At 40.9% G+C, this 13,518-nt stretch overlaps 2 protein-coding genes across 2 annotated transcripts in view; both read right to left on the reverse strand.

Moving 5' to 3' along the window:
- Window positions 1-394: 394 nt before the first annotated feature.
- Window positions 395-1,378, reverse strand: LOC133640427 (trace amine-associated receptor 1-like). Its single transcript, XM_062033834.1, has one exon. It carries the CDS (start codon window positions 1,376-1,378, stop codon window positions 395-397), a length of 984 nt encoding a protein of 327 aa, XP_061889818.1.
- Window positions 1,379-12,462: 11,084 nt separating this feature from the next.
- The window catches only part of LOC133640848 (trace amine-associated receptor 1-like), a 30,625-nt gene continuing 29,569 nt past the window's right edge, over window positions 12,463-13,518 (reverse strand). The window contains 2 exon segments of the mRNA XM_062034529.1: window positions 12,463-12,728; window positions 12,731-13,275. Coding sequence (XP_061890513.1) covers window positions 12,463-12,728; window positions 12,731-13,275 — 811 coding nt within the window.

Genomic DNA, 13,518 nt, shown 5'->3' on the forward strand with positions numbered 1-13,518 from the left:
AATAACTATTGAAAGAAGGTCATCATAACATCATTCTGTTTAGGGAGAAATCCATGCAGGAAATCACCTACAATCAGAATAAAAATCAAATCAGAATCAGCTTTATTGGACAAGCATGTGAAATACCAGGAATTTGACTTGGTAGGCCTTGCTCTCTTTGTTCATTGTAAACAATAATGATTAACTACACATATTAACAAGTACTTCAATAAGGCTAATAAATAACAGTGCAGTGATGAATAGAGCAAATAGCAACAAAGATGATGACTTGAACATGACTTATTGTATCCAAAGTCACAGATTAGCTCCAGAGATACAATTGCAATGTTATTGCAATATTTCAACTTAAGAGCACAAATAAGCAGCATTCTGTGTTAGCATTCACAGAAGAACATTAAACGAGTTTGGTGTTGGCAAAACCAGCCTGACATATTTTCCCAGTCATGATGAGTTTAAAAGCTGTTCTAAACCAGCTGTAAAAGAAAGCATAGATGAAGGGGTTAAGCATGGAATTGGAGAGGGTCAGCCAGTTTAGTGTCTCTATCACAGCAACAGGCGTGATACGGAAAGTGAAAGGCTGAAAGATGATACAAACAAAGTACGGCGTCCAACATAGAATAAAAACTCCCATCACTGTAGCCAACGTTTTGGTCGCTTTCCTCTCCATCTTACTGACGCCTCCTGACTTTGAGTTGTGGATGACGCGTACTTGCCTCTGTGCCACGAGAAATATTCTCAAGTAGATGCTGAGCATGATGATGACTGGAATGTAAAAGGAAAATATGCACCCTATAGTGATTGATATCAACGCGTCCATTAAACAGCTGCCTTCACATTTGCCTTGATTAAATCCCGCAACCGTGACTCCGATTCCTAACAGTGCAGAAATCCCCCAGCTTACCAGGACCATAGCACCAACAACACGGTGGCTGATTTTGCTCCTGTACGTCAGGGGCTGGCACACTGCGTGGTATCTGTCGACAGAAATGCAGCACAGGTTCAAAATGGACGCCGTGCTCAGCGTGACGTCAAAAGTACCTCGTATTTTACACAACAGGCCTTCGTGATGCCAGCAGGAGAACACAGTGAAAGCCATACTGAAAGGAAAAACTAGAATCCCGACGAGCAGGTCGGCCACAGCTAAAGACAGAATGAGGTAGTTAGTCGGACTGTGTAGCTGTCGGAAACAAACTACAGCGATTATTACGAGAAGGTTCCCGCATACGGTGCAAAGTGACAAAAAGCCAAGAAAAACATACAAAGCAAGGCACGCAACTGAAGGATGACTTGCAAATATGTAAGTTGTATTATCTAATGTGTAGCAGGGGTGGATGTCATCTAAAACGTTGGTCTTGTTGACAGTCATCTCCTCTTCCATCCCTGTGGATTCCTGGAATCAAATACACAACTACTGAAAAGCATACAACACCATCAGGAACATAACATGACAATCTCTTACCAAGTCAGTCAGAGCATCAATGCTGCTCTCAGTTTCCGTGGAGCCCTTTTCAACTTCCACATAATTAACATAATTCATGCAAATATTTCTCGGCCAATCATTTTGCATTCATTGATGACCGCACGTTTCAGTGGTTTGAGACGTCTCGAAACCAGTTTGATGCTTGAGGTGGAGACATAGTAAGTACCTCTAACACAGTACCAACTCCCAAAAGATCAGCCAAGCCATCGGCCCACACGATGACCTGCTCGCCACGGTCATAAAGCGGAAACTGAGGTGGTACGGACACATGACCAGATCCTCAGGCCCTGCAAAAAACATCCTGCAAGGCACCGTGCAAGGTGGCAGGAGACAAGGGACATAAAAGAAAAGATGGGAAGATAACATCGGAGAATGGACTCACTTGAAACTCACTGAGGCAATGAGAGCTGCTGAGGACAGAGAAAGAGAGAGCTGGTCAACAGATCGTCTGTGGTGTCCCAACGACCCCCCGGGGTTATGGGATAGGTACAAGGTACAGGTACAGGTACAACTCCTCGTACCTGGGAATCAATACTGATACTCAATGGCACCAATGTGTGTGTTAACAAATGTTAATTTGTTTAAAGGATGATTTTAATCCACATTAAAAACACTTCCTTGTGGTCCAGATAATATTATTTGATATGCTTTGGTGTACGTTTGTTATGATCGGGTTGCATGATGCTGCGGGGTATGTTCTCCCAGGATGCAGAGGACGAATCCGGACAGGACTTGCAGGCAAGGACTTGATTTAATAGTTAAGCAACACAAAACAGGTACAAAACAGAAAACAAACCGACTGGATAAGGTGCCGAGCGCACCGGAAGCTAAGGCTACAACTTAGCACAGACTAAGATCACGAGCAGGAGCTAGGAGACAAGCAAAACCTCACGTAACAGTGGCGTAATGCAAATAAATAAGCCAGACCGACTGACTGGAAAAGGCAGGCTTAAATAATGTCAGTGATTGCAAACAGGTGCGCGTCCGGAACAGAAGCGGCAGGTGAAAATAATAAGTAGCTATGGAAACCAACTCAGAGGTGAACAAACAGGAACCAAAGGAGTCCAAAACTAACAGAAAAACCCAATGACTCGAAAAACCCGAACAGAACATGATCCGGGCAGCGGATCACAACAACGTTCTGCGTAAATTTTGCTTCACCATCTTTTAATAGACTTACTGGTCCTGAGATAAGCCAAAAGTTCAACTCAAGGCTTAACTGATTCTCAAATACATCGGTGAAGCACTTTAGCTACGGAGCTAACATGATAGCATTGTGCTTAAATGCAGATAGAAACAAAAGAAATAAGCCCCTGACTGGAAGGATAGACAGAAAATCAACAATACTACTATCAGGAGACACCGAACCAAACACCGGACCTGTAAATACACGGTTAATGCTGTGCCGCCTGTCGAAGCCTAGCAATGCTGTTGTTAACGACGCCATTGAAGCTAACTTAGCTACGGGACCTCGTCAGAGCTATGATAAAAACATTAGCTATCCACCTACGCCAGCCCTCATCTGCTCATCAACACCCGTGCTCACCTGCGTTCCAGCGATCGACGGAGGGACGAAGGACTTCACCCGATCATCGATGCGGTCGGCGGCTAGCGTCGGATAGCGCGTCTGCTATCCAAGTCAAAATCCTCCTGGTTGTGTTGCTGCAGCCGGCCGCTACCACACCGATCCCACCTACAGCTTTCTTCTTTGCAGTCTCCATTGTTCATTCAACAAATTGCAACCAACACAGATGTCCAGAATACTGTGGAATTTTGAGATGAAAACAGAGCTTTTTGTATTGGATTCAATGGGCTCCGAATACTTCCGCTTCAACCGTTGACGTCACGCGCAAACGTCATCATATCGAGACGTTTTCAGCCGGAAGTTTGCCGGGAAATTTAAAATTGCACTTTATAAGTTAACCCGGCCGTATTGGCATGTGTTGCAATGTTAAGATTTCATCATTGATATATAAACTATCAGACTGCGTGGTCGCTAGTAGTGGGTTTCAGTAGGCCTTTAACCACATTTTGTTCATAGGTAACTCCAAATTAATTGTGATTAATTGCAGATAGATATCATTTTTCATCATTAATAAGTGTACCCTAGACCAGTGTTTTTCAGTAGGCCTTTAACAAAAGGGCCCTCATCTGTATAACTTTATGATAAGAAGACATATTAACTGACACCTTATCCATTATCCAGTGTTGTAAATAATATTGTCTTCAATTAGCACCAAATTGATTCTCTAAAATATGATCATGATCAGTCGACACGTGTACTGTGCAGTGAGAAATTGGGTCCATAGCTCGTCATATTTAAATAAGGTGGTGATGTGTATTTCTGGTCTTGTCATCCTCGTCCGGACAGAAGGGTGACACGGCAGTGCGGCTGGATCAAAAGAGACACTTTACCAAAAGTTGCTTTATTACAGGAGAGTGTCATTATACAGGACTGCAGTTCCTGGAGGAGGTCAGGTCAAGAAAATGAAGCACTCCTAACTTGGAGAAGCCAAACCATCAGTTTTTATATTCCTCCTTCCTGTCTCTGTGTGTGTGCTAAGTCAGGAGAGCGCATCCTGACCATAAAAGGAGAAGTTTGTGTGTAAGTGTCTGAAAAACAACTGCTCTAAGTCATAACTTAAATGTTATGCGTTGGGCTGAACATGTAGTCTCTTCTCAAGGACAGGGCTATCACTTTTGCATTCCAAAGTCCCAATTAGGGCTTCTAGTGTCCTAAACATGTGACACCATTTAAAGTACATTTAAACGTTGGAGCTGCTTCAGGGTCACATCTGTGGTCCCACAAAAACACTGTGCCTCATCTCAAAGCCCTATCAAGTTTGAAGTGGGAATATAATTCCAGGGCGTCATTATCTGCACGGGACAGCCCTGTGGATGACCCTTGACCTTTTTTGTAATTTTTTTAGATTCACCCCATTCACTTTTAAATTGAGCGGTGGATGCTTGATGTCTTTCTTAAAGTTCAAGGGGGAGTGAAAATGACTAACCTCTCTCCTTTCCTTCTCGCTTCCTTTATTTGAGAGGGGGAGATCAGGTGACAGCCAACAAAAGGTGGAAACTCCACAGCTGCCGAGTTTTTTCCTTTTTATTCCTACACCGGACCAATGCTGAAACCACATTCATTGCCTACAATACATTACAACACCGTGTTTTTCAATATTCTACCATAAAACAAGGTTTAAACTCTTTCTGTTAACCAACTTAAGTTAAAAGTTAAAGTACCAATGATTGTCACACACACACTAGATGCGGCAAAATTATTCTCTGCATTGGACCCATCACCCTTGATCACCCCTGGGAGGTGAGGGGAGCAGTGAGCAGCAGCGGTGGACGCACCCAGTAATCATTTTTGGTGATTTAACCCCCAATTCCAACCCTTGATGCTGAGTGCCAAGCAGGGAGGTAATGCGTCCCATTTTTATAGTCTTTGCTACGACTCGGCCGGGGATCGAACTCACAACCTACCGATCTCAGGGCAGACACTCTAACCACAAGGCCACTTTCCTCAACACACTCGACCCTGCCCAAGCTTCCCCTGCTCTTCCCTGATCTCACAATTCATGCTTTTTACAAGAATAACAGCAAATCTAAACATAGTTAAAGAGTCTAAAGCAAGGGTGTCCAAACTGAGGGCCGCACATGGAAAAATTAAAGGCCTACTGAAAGCCACTACTACCGACCACGCAGTCTGATAGTTTATATATCAATGATGAAATCTTAACATTGCAACACATGCCAATACGGCCGGGTTAACTTATAAAGTGCAATTTTAAATTTCCCGCCACACTTCCGGTTGAAAACGTCTAGATATGACGACGTATGCGCGTGACGTAAAAGGTTGATACGGAAGTATTGGTACCACATTGAATACAATACAAAAAAGCTCTGTTTTCATTTCAAAACTCCACAGTATTCTGGACATCTGTGTTGGTGAATCGTTTGCAATTTGTTTAATGAACAATGGAGACTGCAAAGAAGAAAGTTGTAGGTGGGATCGGTGTATTAGCGGCGGACTACAGCAACACAGCCAGGAGGACAGAGATGGATAGCAGACGCGTTAGCCGCCGAACTCACCTTAACTTCCTCTGTCTCGCCGACCGCATCTGTGATCGGGTGAAGTCCTTCGTCGCACCATCGATCGCTGGAACGCAGGTGAGCACGGGTGTTGATAAGCAGATGAGGGCTGACTGGCATAGGTGGATAGCTAATGTTTTTAGCATAGCTCTGTGAGGTCCGGTTGCTAATTTAGCTTCAATGGCGTCGTTAGCAACAGCATTGTTAACCATCGCCAGGATGGAAAGCATTAACCGTGTATTTACATGTCCATGGTTTAATAGTATTGTTGATCTTCTGTCTATCCTTCCAGTCAGGGATTTATTTATTTTGTTTCTATCTGCATTTAAGCACGATGCTATCACGTTAGCTCCGTAGCTAAAGTGCTTCACCGATGTATTGTCGTGGAGATAAAAGTCACTGTGAATGTCCATTTCGCGTTCTCGACTCTCATTTTCAAGAGGATATAGTATCCGAGGTGGTTAAAAATACAAATCCGTGATCCACAATAGAAAAAGGAGAGAGTGTGGAATCCAATGAGCCAGCTTGTACCTAAGTTACGGTCAGAGCGAAAAAAGATATGTCTTGCACTGCACTCTAGTCCTTCACTCTAACGTTCCTCATCCACGAATCTTTCATCCTCGCTCAAATTAGTGGGGTAATCGTCGCTTTCTCGGTCCGAATCGCTCTAGCTGCATTGAAAACAATAGGAAAATGTGAGGAGCCTTTCAACTGACTACATCACGCTACTTCCGGTAGGGGCAAGGCTTTTTTTTATCAGATACCAAAAGTTGCGATCTTTATCGTCGTTGTTCTATACTAAATCCTTTCAGCAAAAATACGGCAATATCGTGAAATGATCAAGTATGACACATAGAATGGATCTACTATCCCCGTTTGAATAAAAAACATTTCATTTCAGTAGGCCTTTAAAGCATGTGGGGGCCATTTTGATATTTTTCATTTTCAAACCATTAACAAAATATATGCATTTTTTATTTATTTTACCTTTAGGGGTCCCGGGGACCATAAAGGGTCTCAGTCATTAAAATGTTAAAAATAAGTCAGATTATTATTTTTTTCAAATTATTTAACGCTTACAGTAAATCTCTATATCAACTTCAAGTTGATATGAAGTAATACAAAATGTTTTATGGCTTTTCTGTCAAAAACAACTTAGTTTTTTTTTTATAGTAAAACTGAAATATGCAGTATTTAGTAATTAGAGCCCTAAAAGATCAATAATGCAGGACACCATTGATTTTAATTTGTTCATATTTTTGAGTAATCACAGTGAAAAGATAAATAAAAAATCACTAAATATATTTGGGATCCAAAAGGTGCCCCACTCATAAAGTGATACATTTTTAGTAGGTTTTTCTTTTACTTTCAACACTTAAGTTACGAGATCAACTTCACATATATCTGTCCATTTTATGCTGGAACTGTTATTTTGTTTGTTTTATGCGCTTTTGTCAAAGAAAACTTTGATGTTTTTATATGGCTAATACACAATATATGCAATATTTACCACATAAAACATTTTAAAGTGAAATATTTGAAGTAATTGGAGCCCTGATAATAATTCATTATAACATGGATTTTTTGTCATTATTTTTTTTTTTTGAGCAACGGCAAAAAAAAGAAAAATGAAGAAAGACAAAAGAAAAAAAAAACAGCCTGCATGGCAGCTTTTGTGTCAACATTGCAACTTTTTCTCGTTAGATTTCACCTCATTCCACTTTTTTTAATGTTCTTTTTTTATTTTTACAATAGTATTTCCAGAATGTGTGGCGGGCCGGTAAACAATGAGCTGCGGGCCGCACTTTGGACACCCCTGGTCTAAAGAGTCTAAGCATGTTTGATATTCGAGGTGGAGAAACTGGCTCTAAATGGTGCCAATTTTCAATCCTGGAGTGTGGTAACAAACGTCAATTTGTTCAAACGTGTGACGATCTGTCACATTCACGCCGGGTTGTGTTTTCCTGGGTTGGTGTTTATTTCCTCTCAGTGCTCTTATTTGGGTTCAATTTCCTGCTTGTCTCCCTGAGCGCTGTTTCCCTTCACCTGCTGCTGATTGGCAGCCGGGCCACACCTGGTGTTAATCAGCAGGCTGCTATTTATGCCTGCCCTGTTCCTCAGGGCTCGAGGGTTGATTTATGTTTTGGACCGTTTACATGCACGACTGCTTCTTTCTCTGTTTAAATATATTAAAATCCTCTTACCTGCGTGTCGATCACCTGTTTCGTTCATTTTGGGGTTCGCAACATAAACACCAACCCAGGAAAACACAACCCGACGTGAACGTGACAGATCGTCACAAAAAGTGATTTAGGATTATTTTTAATCTACATTTAAAACACTTCCTTGTGGTCTAGAACCACTGAGTAGGCCTAGTGGTTAGAGTGTCCGCCCTGAGATCAGTAGGTTGTGAGTTCAAACCCCAGCCAAGTCATACCAAAGACTATAAAAATGGGAGCCATTACCTCCCTGGTTGGCACTCCGCATCAAGGGTTGGAATTGGGGCTTAAATCACCAAAAATGATTCCTGGGCGCGGCCACCGCTGCTGCTCACTGCTCTCCTCACCTCCCAGGGGGTGATCAAGGGTGATGGGTCAAATGCAGAGGACAAATTTCACCACACCTAGTGTGTCTGACAATCATTGGTACTTTAACTTAACTTTAATGTAACTTAGATCAGTGTTTTTCAACCTTTTTTGAGCCAAGGCACATTTTTTTGCGTTGAAAAAATGCGGAGGCACACCACCAGCAGAAATGCGGAGGCACACCACGAGGCACACCACCAGCAGAAATGCGGAGGCACACCACCAGCAGAAATGCGGAGGCACACCACCAGCAGAAATCATTAAAAAACAAAACTCAGTTGACAGTAAAAAGTCGTTGTCGCAATTGTTGTATACGACTTTAAACCATACCGCCCGAATTCAGCTGACATAGGCTCCAGCGACCCCGAAAGGGACAAGCGGTAGAAAAATGGATGGATGGACTTTAAACCATAATCAAGCATGCATCACTACAGCTCTTGTCTCAAAGTAGGTGTACTGTCACCACCTGTCACATCACCCCCTGACTTATTTGGAGTTTTTTTGCTGTTTCCCCGTGTGTAGTGTTTTAGTTCTTATCTTGCGCTCCTGTTTTGGTGGCTTTTTCCCTTTTTTTGGTATTTTCCTGTAGCAGTTTCATGTCTTCCTTTGAGCAATATTTCCCAGCATCTACTTTGTTTTAGCAATCAAGAATATTTCAGTTGTTTTTATCCTTCTTTGTGTGGACATTGTTGATTGTCATGTCATGTTCGGATGTACATTGTGGACGCCGTCTTTGCTCCACAGTAAGTCTTTGCTGTCGTCCAGCATTCTGTTTTTGTTTACTTTGTAGCCAGTTTCGTTCCCCTAAGTTTCACTGCCTTTTCTTAGGGGCACTCACCTTTTGTTTATTTTTGGTTTAAGCATTAGACACCTTTTTACCTGCACCCTGCCTCCTGCTGTTTCCGACATCCACAAAGCAATTAGCTACCGGCTGCCACCTACTGATATGGAAGAGTATTACACGGTTACTCTGCCGAGCTCTAGACAGCACCGACACTCAACAACAACACATCATTTGCAGACTATAATTACTGGTTTGCAAAAATTTTTTTTAACCCAAATAGGTGAAAATAGATAATCTCCCACGGCACACCAGACGGTATCTCACGGCACACTAGTGTGCCGCGGCACAGTGGTTGAAAAACACTGACTTAGATAATATATTAGATATGCTTTGGTGTAACTTCTCTGTGAATTTTGCTCCACAGTCACTTTTATAACCGTTTTTTTTTTGTCTGTCTGCAAAATGTTGGATTACAGTGGATTGTGCTAGCGGGTCCAGCGTGGTTAGCACCACCTGCTGTTATTTCCTCAGGACCCAGTCTCCCGGGGATACGGGAGGTGGCACTTGTTTGTCTGGGGTCTTGGAGGAGACATCTTGCACCTGTGGTGTCACACAACTAATGGCTGATAATAGCAGTCTTAGTATATTTAGAGTAAAGTTTTTGAGCTTGGTCTTTAACTTTTGGAGTATTTTAGGACCAGCAGTTAATTTATTTGTTTATCTTGTTTAGCTAAGACAGCTCTTTCTCCCGTATATTTATTTCTTAGACATTATTTTTAAACATTACAATTTCACCAGATTTTTGTTACAGTATTTAAATATTTATTCCTGTGTCTATGATCGCTCTATTTGAACTTTTCCACATGTTTTGTTTATTGATAATTTAAGCATTTCCTTTTCTTTTTTTTTGGACTTATCTTGACCAATGTTCCCTCTAATTTTTCATGTGTGTGAGCAAAGGCAAAAAGTCCCTGAGCATTCAGTGGAGCCCACGTGAACAACATCACACGTGCACACTGTGGCTACACCAGCAGCACACCTGTCCCAAACCTGACTAAATAACAAGTTCAATCTCCATCCATCCATCCATTTTCTACCGCTTGTCCCTTTCGGGGATCACGGGTGGTGCTGGAGCCTATCTCAGCTGCATTTGGGCGGAAGGCGGGGTACACCCTGGACAAGTCCCCACCTCATCGCAGGGCCAACACAGATAGACAGACAACATTCTCTTATTATTATAATCAAATGACAGCAGTCATTTCCATTTCTAATATAAGTGTTTAGGCCCACTTACAATGACAATAACAACAAATATTGTTTTTCATGAACTGTGTACTTGTATTGTTTGTCTGGGTGGAGGTCCTGCTTTGGAAATAATTTGTACCCCTTTCAGACATTGCATTTAGTTCCCATTAAAACATTCACATGTTGCACAATGAGATGTAAGCAGGGGATCATGTGTACATTCCTGCAACTCCCAGTTTGTAAAAAATATATATTTTTATTAGTATTTATTTAATATACTGACAGCATTTCATGATTAATATTTATAAATTAAGATTCCTAATAAATGACACTAGAATAAGCACACATTTGATTGGTAAATCATAGTGTAACGACCTGGAATGACACTTTATGTGTGGTGTTGGAGTTGTCCGACTTTTTGTGTGGCTGTAAACGCATCACTGGCTAAGTGCCATATGTGCATGTGTTGGCGCAAGTGAGAAAGAGCGAGCGGCTGCTGTTGATATAACAAAGTTGCTTTTGGTCTGGTTTGTACTGCAGAAAATGACCACTTTTGCTAGATATCATTTTTTTTACTAATGTTTTGGTGATGTGTTTATGGCCGACAATAAAGAGTTTTGCTCAGTAAAGTGATGGATGGAATTCATGTCCTCAAAGCGTCTCGACAGACGTTACAATATTTGAACAATGATGACGAAAACTGGGGTAAAATTTAAAACCTTTTTTTTTTTCATAAAGAAATACAATCATGTGTGCTTACGGACTGTATCCCTGCAGACTGTATTGATATATAATGTATATATTGTGTTTTTTATGTTGATTTAATAATTTTTTTATTTTATTTTTTGGGGACCACTGATTTAGATAACAGACAAGAGTTTGTGGATTTTGTGGGTAATACATCTGAACAAATGAGGATTGAATGTGGAATTCCACAAGGTTCGGTTTTAGCACCAAAATAGTTTATTTTATGTATTAATGACATATGTGAGGTATCAAAGTTATTGAAACGAGTATTATTTGCGGACGACACCAACTTTTATAGTTCGGCACATGACTTAAAAGGCATTCTCAAACATTATTGAACAGGAAATGATTGAACTTAAGAGATGGTTTGATGTCAATAAATTATCATCAAATGTAAAAAAACAAAGTTCTATGATTTTTTTGTAAGAGGAAAAGGAGGAAACGATCAAACTGTCAATAGATGGAATTGATGTTGAAAGGGTTTATGAACTTAGATTTTTAGGAGTGATACTGGATGACGGTCTGACATGGAAATCTCATATTGCACAAGTATGGAAAAAGATGTCCAAGAGTATTTTTATATTAAATAGGGTAAAAATATCTGTTAGATTACAGGGCAATGCGTATATTGTATTGTGCACTTATATTGCCATATATCAGAACACATACAAGAGTAACATAAAGGCATTGTATCAACTACAGAAAAGAGCTATACGGATTATTCATAAAGCAGATGATCTAAAACACAGCAACATATTATTTATTAATTCTGGTTTATTGAAACTGCAGGAGCTAGTAAAATTACAGACATTATGTGTTATGTTTAAGGCTAAAAGTAAAACATTACCAGCCAATTTACAAAAATGTTTGTCATCACTTCTGAGAATGAAGAGCGTAGAAGAAAAGGTCATTTCCAATATCAGTATTCAAGGACAACTTTAAAACAAATGTGTAAATCAGTGGTGGGGGTTAAACTACGGAATTCGGTTCCGTAGTTTCAAGCGCTGCCAACGCTTGAAAATTTGTCCCACGGACAGTATGGTATTTTTTATTTATTTTTTTACTTTTTTGTCGTAAAGAAATACAATCATGTGTGCTTATGGACTGTATCCCTGCAGACTGTATTGATTTATATTGATATATAATGTATATATTGTGTTTTTTATGTTGATTTAATTTAAAAAAAAAATTTGTGCGGCCGCGGCCCGGTACCAATCGGTCCACGAATCGGTACCGGGCTGCGGCCCGGTGGTTGGGGACCACTGGTTTAAAGGGTTCTTAAAACCAGGTCCAGTCCAGATTATGTCCAGGCAGCTAATGTACACACCTTCATTTATGTACACTCAAATTAGGAACACAACAACAGATTGCATATAATCTATAAACAAAATGACGTTTTCCAAATGAGCATGTATGTACAGTCCAGATTATGTCATTTATGTACACTCAAATTAGGGAACACAACGACAGACAGGCAAACATCTCACTTTCCAGACCCCTCCTTATAATGCTTGATGCTAATGTCAGTTAAGTCTGGTTCTAGAAAAATTGCTTTGAAATACTTTACCTAATATAAGGATTTTAAAAGCTGACTGGAACCAGCTGTAAAAGAAAGCATAAATGAAAGGATTGAGCATAGAATTTGACAGAGCCAGCCAGGTAAGTCCTTCACCAACTGCCATCGGTACCTGGTTGAAAAGCTGTACAGAAATATAAATACAGAACGGAGTCCAGCAGATGAGGAAAACACCCATAACTATAGTCAGAGTCTTTGTGGCCTTTCTCTCATCTTACTGACATTTGCTCCTGGTGTTCTACTCGGATAGTTGGTGTTTTGGATGCTGCGAGCCTGGTTCTGTGCTACAAGGAAGATCTTTGCATAGATGCATATCATTATGATCACAGGTATGTAGAAGGAGCAGATGACTCCTACAATATTTGCGATCAAAATATCGACGTAACATTCTTCCCCACACTTTGCATAGTTGAATTCCGCCACCACAAAACCGGCGGCGACGAGAAGTGAAAGAGTCCAACTGAGCAGGATCATGACCGCAACCGCTTGAACAGTGAGCGTGGTTCTGTAAGTCAGAGGTTTACACACCGCGTGATACCTATCTATGGAAATACAGCATAAATGTAGAATAGAAGCAGTGCTCAGGGTCACGTCGATGCTGTTCCGCACTTTGCAAATCACTTCTTCTTGGTAGACACAGTAACTGAGGGTGAATTCAATGCTGAGAGGGAACAATAAAACACCGACAAGTAAGTCGGCCACTGCCAGAGAGAGAATGAGATAGTTAGTGGGAGTGTGGAGCTGCTTGAAATACACCACAGTGATGATTATGAGGAGGTTTCCACATATTATGATGACGGATAATAAGCAAAGAAATATGTTCAGAAGCACACACCCGGAGGAACGTGTTTTTGACGGTGCATCGTACATATCGACTTCATAACAAGGATGTATGACAGCAGTTCTGTTGAAGGTGACCTCTGGTGCCATGTATCTGGGTGCCTGCAAATACACTCAGTTAGTCATAAGCCATATTATTGATATGTCATGAATAGTTCCAGTC

The sequence above is a fragment of the Entelurus aequoreus genome, linkage group LG23 (assembly GCF_033978785.1).
Source record: "Entelurus aequoreus isolate RoL-2023_Sb linkage group LG23, RoL_Eaeq_v1.1, whole genome shotgun sequence".
NCBI classification, from domain to species: Eukaryota; Metazoa; Chordata; class Actinopteri; order Syngnathiformes; family Syngnathidae; genus Entelurus; species Entelurus aequoreus.

What these genes read in the sequence shown, in the direction of transcription:
- LOC133640427 (XM_062033834.1), bottom strand. Translation starts at nt 1,378, where the DNA reads ATGGAAGAGGAGATGACTGTCAACAAGACCAACGTTTTAGATGACATC.